Raw genomic sequence first — 17,767 nt, 5'->3', positions numbered from 1 at the left:
ACTCTTTCCCTGAGGCAAGAGGTAAATATCCTAACAAACACATGGTGGTAGGTACACATTCTCTTCCGTCAGGCTAAGATCTGCATGTGATCTAAATGGATTCTCCAGAACATTCTCGAAGACTTTCCCAGCCTCCTCAGTTAAAAACAAATATCCGCTTTCCTGACCCTCTTCACTTTTTCTACTTGAGAAATTGAGTGGATTTCCCTTCTGTAATAAATGCTAAGAGCAGCCTGTGAGCAAAACTCCCGAGGGCTATGAAGAAAGTTCTATTACGATATCTACAAGAAGTATTTGCAGGTACCTAAGCCTATATTGTTTGACGCCTTCGTAGGAATCACTTCTTAGGAATTTGCAGGAATTAATTTCTCAGGAATTAATTGGAGGAGGCCAGGAGAGGGAGGTCGATCAGTTTCCTCTGCAAACCTGATGTAACACGTCAGATATTATCCTCCAAAAGGCCGTATTCATTGTACACGTGTGTGAATTTATAAGACGGAGATTGCTCGGGGTTTCACTGGTTTTGATGTGGTTCCGTTCAGGCTTTGAAAAAAAGTCGATCGTCCAAGAGTAGTAGGTTCACAGCTGGTCCCATCTGGCACCTGGAGGTGGCATTTTGAATCAGGTGATGGTTTTGTTAAGGGTCACTGGCCATTGGATCTTCTGAGGTGGCGCTGGGTCTTCATTTTTGTTAATCCAAATGGATATAATTTCAATTTAGTTCACTGCCTAAATCAACAATGGGAAAATCTCCTCCCAACATTTCTCAGGTGAGCACATGACAGCCCGTTTTTTAAAAATTAAACGTGCAGCCCATCCATTTAATTTTCGGCCACACTGTGGCCAGACGTGGCCTGGCTGAGAAGGGAAAGAGGACTCCTCCTAAGGTAGCTTCAGCCAAACGGGAGACACAGGGAATGGGCAGCCTGCCAATTTGTGTCGCAAGTTTGGGAAGGAGGTTTTGTACTGCATCTGGCATGGATTCCGGAGGGTCAATCTGTGTGATGATCTGTGTGGCTTTTGGACGAGTTGCTTTTGAGCTCTGGTACTAAGTAGGCTTCCCTGTAAATGGGGATAATGATCGTCCCTGGCTGGTAGAGCTGTGTGCGGGTTAGAATATGGTGCTTACAAAGCTTTCTGCACAGTGCCAGAGCAATGGCAAGCTCTCAGGAGATGCTGGCCATCGTTACCACTTACACAGTCCCCGTACGCGACGACTCACTAGAAAAGCTCGACAGTGTGGAGGAAAAGGGTCCTTTCGAGGCACGTTCTCTGTCGTCTCCCGTCTCGCGTCATTTTGGCGGAAGTTGGTATATTATTGATTTGCACTCATTCCACACCCAGGCAGGAGGGCGAGGGGTTGGTTGTGGTCACACGAGCAGGGAGGCCCTTGAGCCTCATGCCTGCATAAGCTGCATTGCTCTATGAACTAACAGACAGAATACGTGGCTCACCTGTCAGCTTAAAAGATTGTTCTCAGATGGTGAGTAGGGAACACGTAACCTTTTGGAGCAGCTTGCTTTGCTTTTTTCTCTCAAATCAGAGATTTAAACCGTCCTATTGCTGAGAACAGCTGTGCTCCGGGCACCCCAGTCTCAGGAGGTGAACCCTGAGACAGACACCGCGTCGCACGTTTCCAGTAGGGTAGCTGAAAACTCTCTTTGGGGAGGGTTATTGGGAGACATGAAGAGACTGAGAGGGCGGCCATCAGTCCCACCTGTGGCACCTGCATTCACTGCCCCATCTCCACCAAGGCTCCGGGATAAATGATTCTGCTGTACTCACCGGGGCGTTGCATCAGTTCTGCACTTGGAAATTGTTTGCTTTGCCTCACAGACCCCAGATGAGTAACAGGGAAAGCTTTGAGGGTTCGAAGAGGCACCTGTCTTCTCTTCCTGTGACACCTGCAAACTTCTCTGTCCCGGGAATTCAGCACCATCATCAGTGCCCGCTTCCAGAAGGGACGTTCTCCTTCCCTGCCCATGGGGTTCCAAGTCCAGTGTAAGTTCTGTGCTGCCTTCCCTTACTCAACTCCACTTTTTGCATAGATTGATTCACTCAGCATTTGCTGCGCGGTGTCCCGATACCGACGTGTCTGTAGGAAAGCAATCTTAGGACATCTGCTACTCCCCAAAATCACTGAATATACAGATATCCCATGGTAGTGTGTCTTTTTTATGTGTCTCAGAGTTAAATCTATTTTAAGACAGGAATTTATTCTTTCTTTTTTAAAGAAGCATGCATTTTAAAAGTAGAGAAACCTGAAAACTAAACATAATTGTGTAACATGTGTCCTTATTAAAACGTAAGTTATATTAGAGTACCTACCAAGGCATTACAAATATTAACATGTGGGTGGATTTTTCCTTAAGCCTAGATTGTTGATCAGAAACCCCTGTACCTTTCTCTTGCAAAGAGTCAATATTCATTTGGAGTCCGGGCGGACAGCTGCAAATTGATGGCTAGCGGTTATCAAGTAAATGTTGATGGAACGCGGCTCCGTCACCGTTTCATCCCAACCAAGGGCTTTGGAAGGATGGATGATTTAGATCTCAGGGCCCCAACGATAAATGAACAGTAACTGCTTTCTAAATCCCACCTTTCTGTAGTTGAAGACTGTGCCGCTCATCCGACAAATGATTTCTGAAAGAGAATGATGAACCCCCTTATTACCCAGGTGCTCTTAACTTAATCCCAAACAAGAATCCTGGGTAATTTTACAGACGCTATAAAGATTGATGGCGTAGTTCTCCTTTGGCAGCTCGCACATGTTTGACTAGATCAGAAATGGCATTCAGGCGTGATTATAGATTCTACTGGGCTTCCCAGAAATCCTCGGCCCCGTGTGATCCGCACCCTAACTCACTGCCGTCGCTACAGGATAGAGTCGCCACCCCGGTTCCCATGATCAGCAACGGCATGCAGCCTCCAGGCTTCCCATGAATTTGTTCTTAAAAAATCGCTGAGGGGAACCCACAGCTCCAGCTAGTGTTTATATGTCATGATATTGCTATTATCTTATCACGATGGATCAGTAAGCAGTGGTGCCAACCAGCAAGGCGGATATTTTATAACAGAGTTGTTTGCTGTTAACGTCATTTCCTTGATAGGGCTCTTTCATTTTTTTCTGGATTACGGACTGATGCCCCCCACAGTGGCAGGAAAGTCATTTGATGGTGATGAAAGTGCTGTTTAAAAATTTTTCTTCTATCAATCAAGCAGTTTAAAAATGTTTTATCTTGTATCAGCAGTACCAGCTTATTTACTAATGAGATTTCCTAATGTGGCTCCATCTCATTCTGGTGATAGGCCGAAAAGCTGATGAGCCCCAAATTAGAACTTGTTATTAAACCGTCATCCCACCTGCTCATATAAAGATGTCACTCAGAGGCTGCCATGGGTGCAGCTGAAAAGAGCGTTCCCTGAGAAGCCGAAAGGGTCGTGGGCTTGGGACGAAAAGATGTTGTCACTACTTCACGGTCCAGTCTTTCTTTGCCAAATGTGCACAGTTGATCTTCGGAGTGGAAAAGGTGGTCTTTGCTTTCAGGTGCCCTGCTGTACTGTGTTCTTCTACAGAGTCAGCACCGCTGGTGATGAGACTTAAATTGTGTATCACCCTGAGCCTAGTGGCAAAGGAATCAAAGCCAGCTCTTGATAAAAGATTGGGCTTTACTCAACTTTATTGTTTTTCAGCATGGTAGCCAAGTGGCGGTTTACATGAAATGAGGTCGATTGCGATTGCTTTCACATTCCGTGGAGGGAAAAATGCATGCCCCCCGGCTCCCTCATCAACTCGATTCTGAATCAATGTAAGCGCAGAATTTCTCTGCAAAAATACCATTCCAACAATGCAAGAGAGTGCCGCATGCTATCATTTTAGAAGGTCAGAGTGGCAAAAGATTACACTGGGTTGGGAAGAATTCCGTTTGTTGCTTTCCCAAGTGGCCAACTTTGATCTTTTCTCGGGATTGGTGGAGCTGTGAAAGGCCAGTTTGTTGTGATGTATGAATGCTGATACTATAACCACTCTGGGGTGGGGTTGAGGGGGCCTGGATTTAGGAATGAGCTGACTGGCTTCTCCCACCACTTGAGAGCTGATGCCAAAGGGCCCTGACCACTCTTTCTTTGGTGGTTTTGGCAGTTGCAAAGTAAAATGGAAATCGAAAACAGATATCCAGAAAATTATTCAAAACACCATCTCCACCTGACATCTGCTAAGAATTGAGGCCAAGATGGTATTTGCTTGGGTTGGCGAGACGAGCATCTCAGCTCTTCCATTTGTCTTTAGAGGTGCTTTGCTTGCCTTTTTTCCCCACATGGGATTCAGGGGAGTCAGATAAGCCACTGGAAATTCGTTAGATAAATGTGCTAAGCTAAGGGGTATTAGGAATAATAATTCAGTGAAAGGACATTTGGATGACGTGGGCTCATGTCCATTAGACCTGAGCCACACAAATCAATTTGAAAAGAAACAGGTGAACCCAAGAAAATAAACAATTGGCTATTTGGGGAGTGGGCATGGGCGAGAGGGCTGGGGAAATAACACACCGAATTACTATTTCGTTAAAGCGAAGTCACGTCAGAGGTTCAAATTCTGTACCAAAGGGTCTTGTCCAATACAGTCAAGCAGCCCGTTATTATCAGAACTCAAGTGTCCCATTCCCACTCCACGCCACCCTCCTCGGCACAAGCATGTCACTTCAATGTATTCGACCATTTGGTTTTCAGAGAAATTCAATAAATGTCCCCCCGCCCCCCTGCAACAAAACCCCCAAGTCTACTTTATCGTACTTTCCTAAAATTTATAATACCTTGAGACCTTGATTCTCAGAATGACCTTGGCTCCCGATGCTTATACGAAACAACCATGGTGAATGCAAACCAGACCCTATGGGGGGGATGATCTCCAGTAAGCTCTCTGCTTGGGCACAATTTAAACCCTGTAGGGGGAGAAAAAGAGTAAGCTTTTGGGTGGGGATGGAAACTCATTTCCCTCTCAATTAGATGTCCTTAATGTTTTCCTAATGGTGGCCTTATCCCCAGTTATCTTTCTCCATCCTCCTCTGCCTCCCACCCCCGCTTCTCTATCAACTGATAATTAGTTGACGCAGCAAGGGTTGTGATGCACATAAATAATCATAAGACGCCAGATAAACTGTGTTGGTTTTAAATGAGAGCCGTGCCGACGGTGTCTCCCTATGAACACCAGCCTATTATCTTTAATTATGGCTTGCAAAGCAAAGTGATTTCTTGCCCTCTTTCCAGCATCCCTGACAGCATTCTGTCAGCCCGGACACACACACACCCCTAGCCACAGCGCCAACTGCTACTCAAAAGGTCAATCGGAAGTGATCAATTGCACTCATTACAACTTGCGTTTTGAAGGGGGCTGGGAGGACACGGCCCCCCAAGCCACGGTCCCATTGCCAAGTATGGGCTGAATATGACGCTTCTTATAAAAAGGTTTCCAGGATAAGGATAAACTCACAAACGTGTCTTCTGTCTGCATGAGGCACGTGTGATGGTGGGGAATATGTGTATACGTGTGTCTCAAACATTTTAACACAGCATCACAAACCCTTCCTCTAGCAGCCCCACGGGCAACGAATAAGGAAAAATCTGGCCCCAGTTCCGCTTGGTTTTCTACCTGATGGGCCATGATTAGAGTGGTTGGTTTAGTTCAGAGAGAAGTTTCTGGAAACTTCTCGGTGTCAAATGACATTATGCTTTGAGAAGTGAGGAAGTGGGATGAATTTGGTCTCTCGTGTTCAAAAGGATCCCATCTTCTTCTCGTTGCTCAGAAGAGACATCTGATGTGATTAACTGATAGACGTGTCTGTTTTCAAAGCCTTTTCCTATATGAGGTGTAAAAAGTCACACTGGCTTTACGAGCGGAGTTTATGAACTCGTTTTCCCAGGATGGTCCCATCATACCTTTTACAGTCATGTGCTTTGAGTTCAGTACCCTCGGCCGTGCTGAGATCCAGATGCGTCTGAACCAGGCGGGGAGAGACTCTTGCTCATTCCCAGTTAAAAAAATGTTCCGTGGTCTTTGTTCTTTGCTTTCCAGCAACAAGGAGCCGCCACCACCGTCTACTGTGCTGCCGCCCCGGAACTGGAGGGTCTGGGAGGGATGTACTTCAACAACTGCTGCCGCTGCCTGCCCTCGACGGAAGCCCAGAGCGAAGACACGGCCCGGGCCCTGTGGGCGCTCAGCGAGAGGCTGATCCAGGAAGGACTTGGCAGCCCGTCCGGCTAAGCGGGCGCTCGGCAAGGATCAGCACACATGCCCACCATTCGTGAGTGCTCGGGCGTAACTGCCAACGCTGGACCCCTTCCAACTGATCATCCCAGGGCTTTCCATGTCCCTCCGACCCAGATCCGCCAGAGTCAAGGATATAAGAGTAGTCACAACAGAGCGAAAAACGTTAGGTAGCAATGGGAAGCAGGGAATTCTGGGGGTAAAGGGACAATACGTCTTTTCTGGGGCTGGGTTAGGCTTGGGTCCCTCTGCTTCCCTGGTGATGGCCTGCTTGAAAGTGAAGCTTAGTTGCTCGGTAGGTTCTTCGTCTCTCGGTAGAAGCACGAGCAGTTCTCACCGTGTAGGACAGCCTGGTGCCCCACTGCCCCGCCCCAGGCACAGCGTAGCCAGGAGCTGGCTTTCTCCTATTTAGGGAAGAAAAAAGCCAGTATTTATCCTTCGCTGCACTGATCCAGGAGATAACCATTTCCTTCAGCCTGATCAAGTCGGAGTGGGCTTGGCAACTACCGGAGAGAGGACCTTCTGAACCTTGTTCCAGCCAAGATGGAGGTGACACTTAGAAGTGGGTGGGATACACACAATTAGTGGGTCACCAAGTACTGGTCCACCAACTCCCTGGCCAAAGCCATACAAAAGATTCTTTAGCGATTATAACAAATTTTGCAAATCATTCCCTAGATACCTTGACAGGCAGGAAAGGAAGTCTTGCGCCCTTACAGGATATTTTGGGGATGGGGGATTAAAAAGCTGTTCCCTCCATTCCTCACTCACGGTTTCGGGAAACAACGCCATCGCGGAGGTTCACAGCCCCTCAGTGTGTCTGTTCAGCATCCTGCTTCAATGTCCTCTTGTTCCTCTCATCCTACGCTTAATAAAAGAACATGCTTGAATAGTATCACCTGAAGTTTTTTGTCTTGTTCCTTTAAATGTTTGTTTCAGTTTTGTTTTTTGTCTTGTCTTGTTTTTTTAGAAAAGCAATCTAGAGGAAAAATAAAGCGCTTCTTGGAGACGCCAGGAAAACACCATTCTCGTTTCTTCTCTGAGTTTTGTTTTGTTTTTGTGCTTTGTGGCTGTCTGCGGGCCGAGTTGTCTCACACGATTAGCATGCCAGCATCATACTTTCTGTTGAAGAGAGAAAGAAAAAGAAAAATGACTATCACTTAATTTCACCTTAGGAGGTTTTGTTATCATGGATCATTTCAGTCCTGCAATGGTTTGTTCCCCCTGTAACTACCAAGTTCTTGGTGATTGATTAGAAACCATCTCTACTTACTTAGGAGAATAGGGGGGATGGTTTGGAGGCGCTTCCCCACTCATCCTGTTATCACTTACACTGTGGTTTCCAGGCCATTCCTGCAGGGATGTAAGAAAGGCCACTTTGGCAAGGTGGAGACAGAGCTTTTGCTGAAATACCAGGAAGGTGGGGGCAGAGGGTGTGTGTCACTGTGCCTCCTCTTGACAGTGGCAGCTTCAGCCCAGACAACGTCATGAATTTCTGGGCCTCTGGCTCTGTGGTCAGTCAAACACCAGTGCTTTCCAGTGGTCCATAGCCTGGCTACATCCTCCCATCTGGCTATATTCGCCCTTTACAAAATCCTTATTGTCATAGCGCCTTTCAGACTATGCATCAGATAATGTCACTTTTCTGGTCCAATCCCTCCAGTGCTTCTGCGGTAGACCATTTGCAAACGCGGCCACTGTAATTCTCCTCCCGGTCTCCACACCTTGGGTGGTCCCCTCTCTAACTCTGGCCTTGGCCACATGACTTGCTTTGGCCAATTTAAAATGTGCTTGTGCGCTGGGCTTGCCCTTTCTTGTTGCTCTTTGGAATCCTGCAACCACCATCCTATGAATGGCCTGGGTTAACCTGCTGGACAATGCGCGCCACATGGGCGCTCCCCAAACCGACAGCAGACTACCCATTAGACGTGCAAGCGAGGCCATCCCAGAGCATGTAGCCCCAGCCGAGCCAACCCAGATGAGAAGAAATACCCCAGTCCACCCAGAGAACTGCAAAAAATATAAGTTTGTTACGTTAACCCACAAAGTTTCAGGATTACTTGTTACGCAGCAAACACTAACCGATACAACCGCTCATCTCACTGACTAAAGTCCCAAAATTTTTTTTTTACCATAGCCAAGGAATTCTCCCATAATCTGGTCCACAGAAGACTTTCTGATTTCATGTTCTAGCATCTTCTCTTCACTCACTACATTTAGCCACGCTAGCCTTCTTGTTCTCCTGAAATAAGCCAAGCAACCTCCCTACTCAAGGACTTTATACTTGCTGTTGCCTCTGCTGAATTGCTTTTCTTCCAGAGACCTGCAATGGCTTCTCCCCACACTGCATTCTGGTTTCTCGCTTTCTGATGAGGTGATATTCTGGCCACCGCATTCACAGTGGCACCCCGTCTTCCCACCCCCTCGCCTTTATTTTTCTCCACACCGCTCAATACTATTGGACAAGTTATATGTCTATCTATTTACTATTTTCTCTCTCTACCTCCTATAATATAAACTCTCTGAGATTTGTCTGTTTTGTTCACAACTGTGGCCCCCGTGCCTTGAACTATTCCTGTTATACAGAAGGTGCTTAATAAATGACCTCTGAAGGAAAGGACGATTCTTGGTGACCGAGCATTACGTCCATGAAAATAATTCCCATCCTTGTGAGAATGAGCGCAAGCCACCCACTGTGCCAGGCGGGCTGCAAAATTACGTCTAATGTGACCAAGGTCCTCCCAGGCAGCCTCCTCTTCCCGTCTTATGGATAAAGAATCTGAGGCCAAGCGGTTTCATAACTTGCCACTGTCCACACAGCTCATAAGTGATAGAGCTGCTGTTCACACCCAGGCCTGTTTCTTTTCAAAGTCACACACTTCCCTGCACCAAGGCCACCGATCCTTCAAGAAGCTGAAAATGTCCTTTCCAATAGGAGGCACCGTTTTAACATCTCAGGCTGAGCACAGAAGTGACGTTACGGGTCTGACTGTAGCTCAGCATTAGGAATTTGGTGAAGGGGGAGTCAAGCCACAGCACAAAAGATGTCGGAGTGTCACCAGGCAAGGCCATGTTCAAAATATCAGAGAACCAGGGGAGCATCTCCTGCTGCCTCCTTGCACCGTTAAGGCCTCTGTGCTGATGCCCATATGAATCCTGCATCAGGAGGTAAGATGATGCGTGAGGGAACTTGACCAGGGGAGGGAAGCATTCACCTCAATCAAGAAGCTCCCTAAACCTTCCCACACTGTTGGTGGGATGTAGATTGGTGCAGCCACTATGGAGAACAGTACGGAGGTTCCTCAAAAAACTAAACATAAAGTTGCCATATGATCCAGCAATCCCACTCCTGGGCATATATCCAGACAAAACCATAATTCGGAAAGATACAGGCACCCCGGTGTTCACTGCAGCACTATTCACGATAGCTGAGACATGGAAGGAAACTAAATGTCCATCAACGGAGGAATGAATAAAGAAGATGGGGTACCTATATACAATGGAATATTAGTCAGCCATAAACAAGAACGAAGTAACGCCATTTGCAGCAACATGGATGCAACTAGAGATTATCATACTAAGTGAAGTAAGCCAAACAGAGAAAGGCAAATATCCTATGATATCACTTATACATGGAATCTAAAATATGATACAAATGAACTTACTTACCAAACAGAAACAGACTCACAGACAGAGAAACCAAACTTATGGTTACCAAAGGGGAAAAGAGGAGGGGGTAGGAGAGATAAATTAGGAGTTTGGGATTAGCATATACAAACTACTATATGTAAAATAGATAAACAACAAGGTCCTACTGTACAGCACAGGGAACTATATTCAATGTCTTGTAATAAACTATAATGGAAAAGAATATGAAAAAGAATACACAGATCTGAATCACCTTGCTATACACCGAAAACTAACACAACATTATAAAGTAACTATACTTCAATTAACAAAAACAAAAAGAAGAAGAAGGTCCCTAAGTCAGACTAAGTCTTCATACAATCATTCATCCAACAAACATACACGGAGTGCCACGTTATGGAAATTCAAAATTTAGGGTAACACCCCTACCAAAGTTAGAGCTATAAAAAAAATTTATATCCTGGGTCAATAGGAGTCTTCACAGGACACAGGTCCTAATCAGCTTTACCAAAACTTCTCCAGGTTACTTGATAAACAGAGACCCCAGAACAAAAGCCAGGCCTCCTCTCGCCCATTATGCCCTGAATCCACCCAGTCAGACGGTGCCAGTCTCTGTGGTCCATTGCTGCTGCCAGATGCATCTTACTTCTGTGGCTGATTCTGTGGTGCAATTCCTGGACAGGTGAGCAAGTGGGTAGCATAAAGCCTCATTCCTTTGTTAGCTTATTCTAAACCCAGGACTACTGCTCACCATCTGTCATGATATATATATATGTAGTATATGTATATACATACGTAATATATATGTAATATATACCTAGTTTTCCATCATCACTACCACTATTTGCAGGTACTATTTATTGAGCATCTACTATGTGCCAGTTGCCAGTCTAGGCAAATCCCACCCACCTTCTTATTTTACGCTCAGATGATAAGCATAAAATAAGTGACCTTTCCACGGTCCCCTAGCTGGTGGGCGGCAGAGGCAGCATGTGAATCCAGGGCTATCGCCTTCAAGTCCGTGTGCCTCCCACTGAATCCCACTGTTTACAGGATGGCCTGTAGACCACCAGTATACATATAAATAAATGTATACAATGGGTGAATTATTCACAAAGGAAGACTCTTTGGCTTCCTATCCAAGCCTGGGATCTGCTTCGCCTCCTGGTGCCTCATGTCTGGTTATAAACTCTACAAATTCTGCCCATGCCCTTTACCCAGCAATATTGGCTTCAGCCCCGTAGACCTTTTCTCCTGTTCTGATTGTAAACAGGTGTGCACCTGGCCTTCTTTCCCCTGGGCTTAGCCTCTGATGGACTCAATGTCCAGAGTCCTCCACCACTGCCCCAGGGCCACAGAATCCACCCAGGACAGGAAGAGGGGGCCGGAGTTTCTACCGTCATTTTCTGACAGAGCTGCTCTCTTTCCCTGTGTCTTTAAAGCCCAAAGGCTGCCGGGTTTCCACTTTCACGGCTGATGAAGGGAGACCTTTCTGCCACTTTTCAGTAGGAAACAGGAAACTGAAGCGTCCCCGGCAATGACTGAAGCTGTGGCTTGTGGTTTTGCTCTTTAAAATGGGGTGATGGGTGGTTTTGTTTTGAACTTCCATGAAGGAGGCCCGATTACTTTCATTAAGGTCAGCGCTGGGCCGGAAAGCCTGGGCTCGCAAAATGGCTGCCCATTCGGGTCACCAGCAGGTACCATTTGAAGAAGTTTACATTTTTTTTAAAAAAGCACCTAAAATAGCAATATTTACCCTGTTCACTTTTTGTGCCTTTCCGCATATCCAAACTAGTTGGAATTCATTTTAGAATAATAAATAATATCACATTATACGATCCACATGATGACTGAAAAAACTTCTCTGAATTCTACTTGACGAGATGCTATACTAATGATAAAGGTGAATTTTAAAAAGAAAACGACAGGCTCAAATACCACTATCCTAACAGAGATTTTCATCTCTGTTCATTACCTTTCAAGGCTTCATACTGTTTGGTTTCATGCCCTTCTTTCTAAAGTCTCCCCCCAACAATTATCTCCTTTCTCAGTTTTCAGTTATTTTAATGGATGCCTCATATATCGTCTTGCCGGTGGGCCATCGTTTGGAAACTCCTACTCTGGGATATTCAGGTTATTTCTAGTTTTTGCTGTTAGAACTAACAGCTCAATTAGCATCTTTATGCACACAGCTTTTTCCTTCTATTAATTTTCCTCCCCAGCATACATCTGCATCCCTGAAACTCTTGAATCCAAGAGCTCTTATTTGACTTTTGCTGCATACTTCCATGTGCGATCTGGAAGGGAAGCAGAAGGTATATATTCTTGGGGTTGTTTTTTTTTTTTTTTTTTTGGTTTGGTTTTTTACAACCTCGTCAGCATTGGGTGTTGCTATTTAAGTTTTTTTTTTTTTTTTTTTTTAACATTTTAACTTCCTATTGTCACAATCTATAACTATAACTATTTATATAAAATACCCCCAAGCAGCCAGTCTCCTTATTTAAAGTATAAGCATTTTGTCTCTCATTTTCCCACTGGACCAAGTTCACAGTTTTAATTAGAATGGAAATTCCCAGTGAGTCTACGTTCGGTTTGGGTAGAAAAAATCAGTTCAGCCATGTCACTACATCTTTACCACATTACTCAATCAGTAAATGTCCTGCCTTTTTTTAACCTTTTCAATCACCAACTGTAGCACAACATGGACCCCATCTGAATGCCGGACAAAGACCAAAACCAACACCTAAGTCCCTTTGGTTCATTCTGGCTTATGTACTTACCCCCCTAGCTGAAGTCCTGTCTGCTTTTATGAGATGTGCCACACCACTCAGAAAGACTGTCTTCCTTCTAAACCGATCTGTTTACAAGGCCATGCCCTGCTGTATCTTAGGTGTAAGAGAATAAAAGTTTCTTTTAATTTTTGAAATAGGTCCATGCAAATAGAGGCTCTCCATCACTCATTCAGATTAAAGAGGCTCTGTGCCTTCCTCCAACTTTCCTGGTTTTATTTGAGGTTCATGAGGGGCTTGTTCTTTCACTTTGGAATCATGACAGTTTCTCGTTTGATGCTGGGGACCTTAGGTGAGAAAGTCCACTTTGATAAAATATCATTTCCTGAGTCCTTACCAATACTTTGTGCAAAACACTTGACTGAAATGCTGTTTTTGGTCATTTAAATCTCACGAGTTTTGAATTAAATGTCACTGTCCCCTTTTTACCAGTGAGGAAAATATTTCAATCCTGGGGCCACCACTTCCTGTGTGATGTTGTCCCAGTAACTTAACCTCTCTGAGCTCCTATGTCCCAACCCCACGATACATTCGTGGTTTCTCTTACCCCTCCAACTTCATCTCTCCCTTGTTTTACTTTCTGTATACACAATTGGTTAGATTCCTCTAAGCTGAACAAATGTGAGTGCGTTAGTAATCTACCCGAATATAGTTTTATTCTTTCTCTATATCCTTTAAAGGTGACTTATGAGATTGCTTCAGGGGAAAAAAAAAAGTCTACCACTGTACTGAAATACAGCTGATCTTAGAAATAATTGCTGAATAATTTTCTGTTCTACAAAATGTATTGCTGTTTGCTGCTTTTATTAGAAAGTTAAAATGTATGCTCAGCATTTAAACTTGGGAAAAAAGATCAGAAAAACAAATATTCCCAAAGTCCCACCCCTCAGAGGCAACCACTGTAAATGTTCTGATATATTACCTTTCACACTTTTTATAAATGCATTTTAAAATTTACTTGCATCTTTTCAACTTCAGTTTTATATAGTTGTGATTATATTCCATACACAGTTTTATATATTTTAAATTGAATAAATTCTTGATACATCTTTTAATACCTTTATGATCCTGCATTCAGTAAACAGATATACCATACTAACCTTTACTGTTATTGGAGAGTTAGGGTTCCCCCATTACTGTATTTTCATTAGTATAATGCTTTAATAAATATACTTGTGTAAAACTGGGGGAGACTAGTTTGATTATTTTCTTAACATGGATTCCAAAGAGGATGTAAGGTCAAACAATATGGGAAATTTTAAGGCTCTGGGTACCTACTGTCAAGAAACCTTTTCTGGGCTGCCCACATGGCTGGTTTTGATACCCGCCAAGAGTTTTCCTGGAGAAGAGCAGGTGTGTTTTTACCCACTTGCTGTGGACCCGTTTATTTCCCCCAGATACTCTGCCCATCCGGTGTTTGGCAGCGTTAATCTCAGGGTTGCCTATGCAAGTTCCCGGGTATAGAAAACTCTTTCCCTCTGGAACCAAGACAGAAGAGGGCAGGAGCCTTGGGTCAGCGAAATAAAAAAGGGCTGAATGCGAAAGAATCAAGCTAAACTTTGGGTCAGCTGGTTTTGCCAGCCTTTGAAGATGCTATAGTGTTCATTGTTCAGCTGCCTCAGAACCTACTGAGAAAGTTTGAAGACTTTCTTGGCCACGATGGTAAATGTTCAGAATTCTCGGCCCGGTTTGCTGAGGCAGGGCTGGCCCTTAGACTTGGTCCTGGGGAATTTTACCTGGTGTGGCCTAGATTTGAAGGACCTGTTGATGAAGCCCTTGCTTTTCACTCTTATTAGTGGCTGCTTTCAAGCTCATTTCAGGGAGAGAGGCTGAGCAGTTCCTTCCCAGATGATTTAGGAAAAATTTCAGTCAGACCATCCTGTTTCCTGAACTAGATTCCAGAACCTTCTAGAAGCCTGCCTAAATCTCCCTAAATATTCCCAAAGCCTTCACAGCTTCAGTCAAAACATAGAAGTAAATGACATGGACAAAACCAACATACATATACATACACACACACACACACACACACACACACACACATATATACATACACGTATATATATAAAATCTCAATGTAACAACGGTATTATTAGTACTATTTTAAATAAAATATTAAAATAAATAAAATCACAATGACGTGATTAATAATACAAACCAGACACTTGGACCTAGAAATTCAAGTTCTAAATTTTAGAACTCTAAAGCAGGGCATTTCTCCCAGGCTGCACAGATGATAGGAGTGTATGTGATGTGTATATGTGTCTGTGTATAGACGTGTCAGGAGTTTTGGAATTCAAAAACTCCATTAACATACTAATGGATCAGAGAAGTATTGTTATTAAAAACAAACTATTTAACTGGGTTTCATTTCAAACCCTCTGAACACAGGCCACTGTTTCTTTTAAGATACCTGTTTGTTAACAGAAATGGTATTGTCCTCCAGGACAAAGAGAAATATTTTTCTTAAAGCCGTGATAATTCATAATAATAATATTAATAATAACCTGGTATCAATTTAAATGTCCAACAGCTGGGGTCAGGACTTTCTGACTACCATGGTGCTGTGGAAGAAATTTAATCGACTGAAATGATGTTTTTAACATACTAGGTGAAAAATGTAGGTTACAGAAGAGTCTGTAGGGTATGATCCCGTTTTGTTAAACAAATATATATTCGTGTTTCTGTGCATGTAAATTATGTACTGAGAGAAAGAACTGTAAGGTGTTAATAATGGTTATCTCTGGGCAGAGGAAATGTAGGTGCCTTTTTTTCTTTATGCCTATCCATATTTCCCGCATTTTCTACGATGGAAGTATGCCCTATTACATTCTAAAAAATAAAAGTTATAAAAACGACAACACGCCAACGCTTATAAAACGTGCCCAGCTGCCTCTGTAAGCATTCTTGCACAGCTGTGGGCTGACTCGAGTCCAGTAACTGATCCTCCAGAAGGTTCTCTTGGGCTGACACACTGACACCAACGAAATGGCTTTCAAATTCCATGGGAACAGAGTGGGGAATTTGAGGGCGGCATCTCACAAAGTAAAGTACACTTGAAAAATAAAAGCAGGTAGATTATATGGGGTCAATGGATAGTTTTAGGTAACTGGGTGGTTGTGTGAATTACACCTTCCACTGCGGTGTGTGTACAAACACCACCTCCCCGTGGCTTGGGCCAGGTGAGCTTTCCACAAGAGCCTTTCCTCTGCTGCAGTTTGACGTGTTGCCAAGGTCGGAATAACTCTTACCTCCCCACCTCAGTGCCCTCCTATTAACCTTGAGCACTCACACCCAGCTCGTGCAGAAACCAGACCGTGGATGGACGCCAAGTCCCTTTCCACTTTTTGTTTTATTATTGCTTGCTAGAAGTTTGAACCAAATGATAAATGGAAGTATTGATTTTGTTTATCTACTTGACCTCTGCTAATGTACAGTTTTAAGAAAACATATTGTTAGAAAAGTAAAGTTATATGTTTTGTGCTATTCTAAATAAATATACTCATCAAAAAACCTTAAAAGAAATATTTACATGTCCAGAGACGACATACAGATAGCCAAAAAGCACGTGAAAAGATGCTCGACATGACTAATGATCAGAGAAATGCAAATCAAAATTACAATGAGGTATCACCTCACACCAGTCAGAATGGCCATCATCAAAAAGGTTACAAACAATAAATGCTGGAGAAGGTGTGGAGTAAAGGGAACCCTCCTACACTGTAGATGGGAATGTAAATTGGTACAACCATTATGGAGAACAGTAAGGAGGTTCCTTAAAAAACTAAAAGTAGAACTACCATATGATCCAGCAATCTCACTCCTGGGCAAATATCTAGAGAAAACTCTAATTTGAAAAGATACATGCACCCCAATGTTCATAGCAGCACTATTTACAATAGCCAAGACATGGAAGCAACCTAAATGTCTGTCAAGAGAGGAATGGATAAAGAAGATGTGGTACAGATATACAATGGAGTATTACTCAGCCATAAAAAAGAAGGAAGTAATGCCATTTGCAGCAACATGGATGGGCCTAGAGATTATCATACTAAGTGAAGTAACTCAGACAGGGAAAGACAAATAGCATATGATAATGCTTATATGTGGAATCTAAAAAAATGATATAAATGAACTTATTTACAAAACAGAAACAGAGTCACAGATGTAGAAAATAAACTTACGGTTACCAGAGGGGAAACAGGGGGAGGGATAAATTGGGAGATTGGGATTGACATATACACATTACTATATATAAAATAGATAACTAATAAGGACCTACTGTACAGCACGGGGAACTCTACTCAATACTCTGTAGTGACCTATATGGGAAATGAGTCTAAAAGAGTGGATATATGTATATGTATAACCGATTCACTTTGCTGTACAGCAGAAACTAACACAACATTGTAAATCAACTACACTCCAATAAAAAAAATTTTTTTAAAGAAATATTTACACACAAAAATAGCAGCAGCATTACTGTAACTACTAAGTAGAGAGAAATCCTGGGTGCAGAAGACAACTTCTTTCTTGGGAGTCTGGATGGTACCTGATTACTTTGGACTTAAATTTTTTTCCCCTAGTAGCAAAAGCAGTTCTAAGAGGGAAGTTTATAGCAATACAAGCTTACCTCAGGAAACAAGAAAAAGCTCAAGTACACAACCTAAGCTTACACCTAAAGCAACTAGAGAAAGAAGAACAAACAAAACCCAAAGTTAGTAGAAGGAGAGAAATCATAAAGATCAGAGCAGAAACAAATGAAATAGACACTAACAATAGCGAAGACCAGTGAAACTAAAAGCTGGCTCTTTGAAAAGATAAACAAAATTGAGAAATCTTTAGCCACACTCATCAAGAAAAAAAGGGAGAGGACTCAAATCAATAAAATTAGAAATGAAAAAGGAGAAGTTACAACCAACACCACAGAAGTACAAAGGATCATAAGAGACTACTACAAGCAACTCTATGCCAATAAAATGGACAACCTAGAAGAAATGGACAAATTCTTAGAAAGGCACAATCTCCCATGACTGAACCAGAAAGAAATAGAAAATATGAACAGACC

At 43.3% G+C, this 17,767-nt stretch overlaps 2 protein-coding genes across 2 annotated transcripts in view; one reads left to right on the top strand and one right to left on the bottom strand.

The window, feature by feature from the left end:
- The window catches only part of WWOX (WW domain containing oxidoreductase), a 973,507-nt gene extending 966,336 nt beyond the window's left edge, over positions 1-7,171 (top strand). The window contains exon 9 of the mRNA XM_068529195.1: positions 6,071-7,171. Coding sequence (XP_068385296.1) covers positions 6,071-6,259 — 189 coding nt within the window. The 3' untranslated portion in view covers positions 6,260-7,171. The remainder of the gene's footprint in view (positions 1-6,070) is intronic.
- Positions 7,172-7,223: 52 nt separating this feature from the next.
- Positions 7,224-17,767, bottom strand: part of MAF (MAF bZIP transcription factor) — a 362,648-nt gene continuing 352,104 nt past the window's right edge. Inside the window, exon 3 of the mRNA XM_068529199.1 lies at positions 7,224-7,384. The gene's annotated coding sequence lies outside the window, so the exon portion shown is untranslated. The remainder of the gene's footprint in view (positions 7,385-17,767) is intronic.

Source organism: Eschrichtius robustus, chromosome 19, assembly GCF_028021215.1.
Source record: "Eschrichtius robustus isolate mEscRob2 chromosome 19, mEscRob2.pri, whole genome shotgun sequence".
Lineage (NCBI taxonomy): Eukaryota > Metazoa > Chordata > Mammalia > Artiodactyla > Eschrichtiidae > Eschrichtius > Eschrichtius robustus.
The sequence above is the reverse complement of the archived record's forward strand: the minus strand, read 5'-3'. Positions and strand labels throughout refer to the sequence as shown.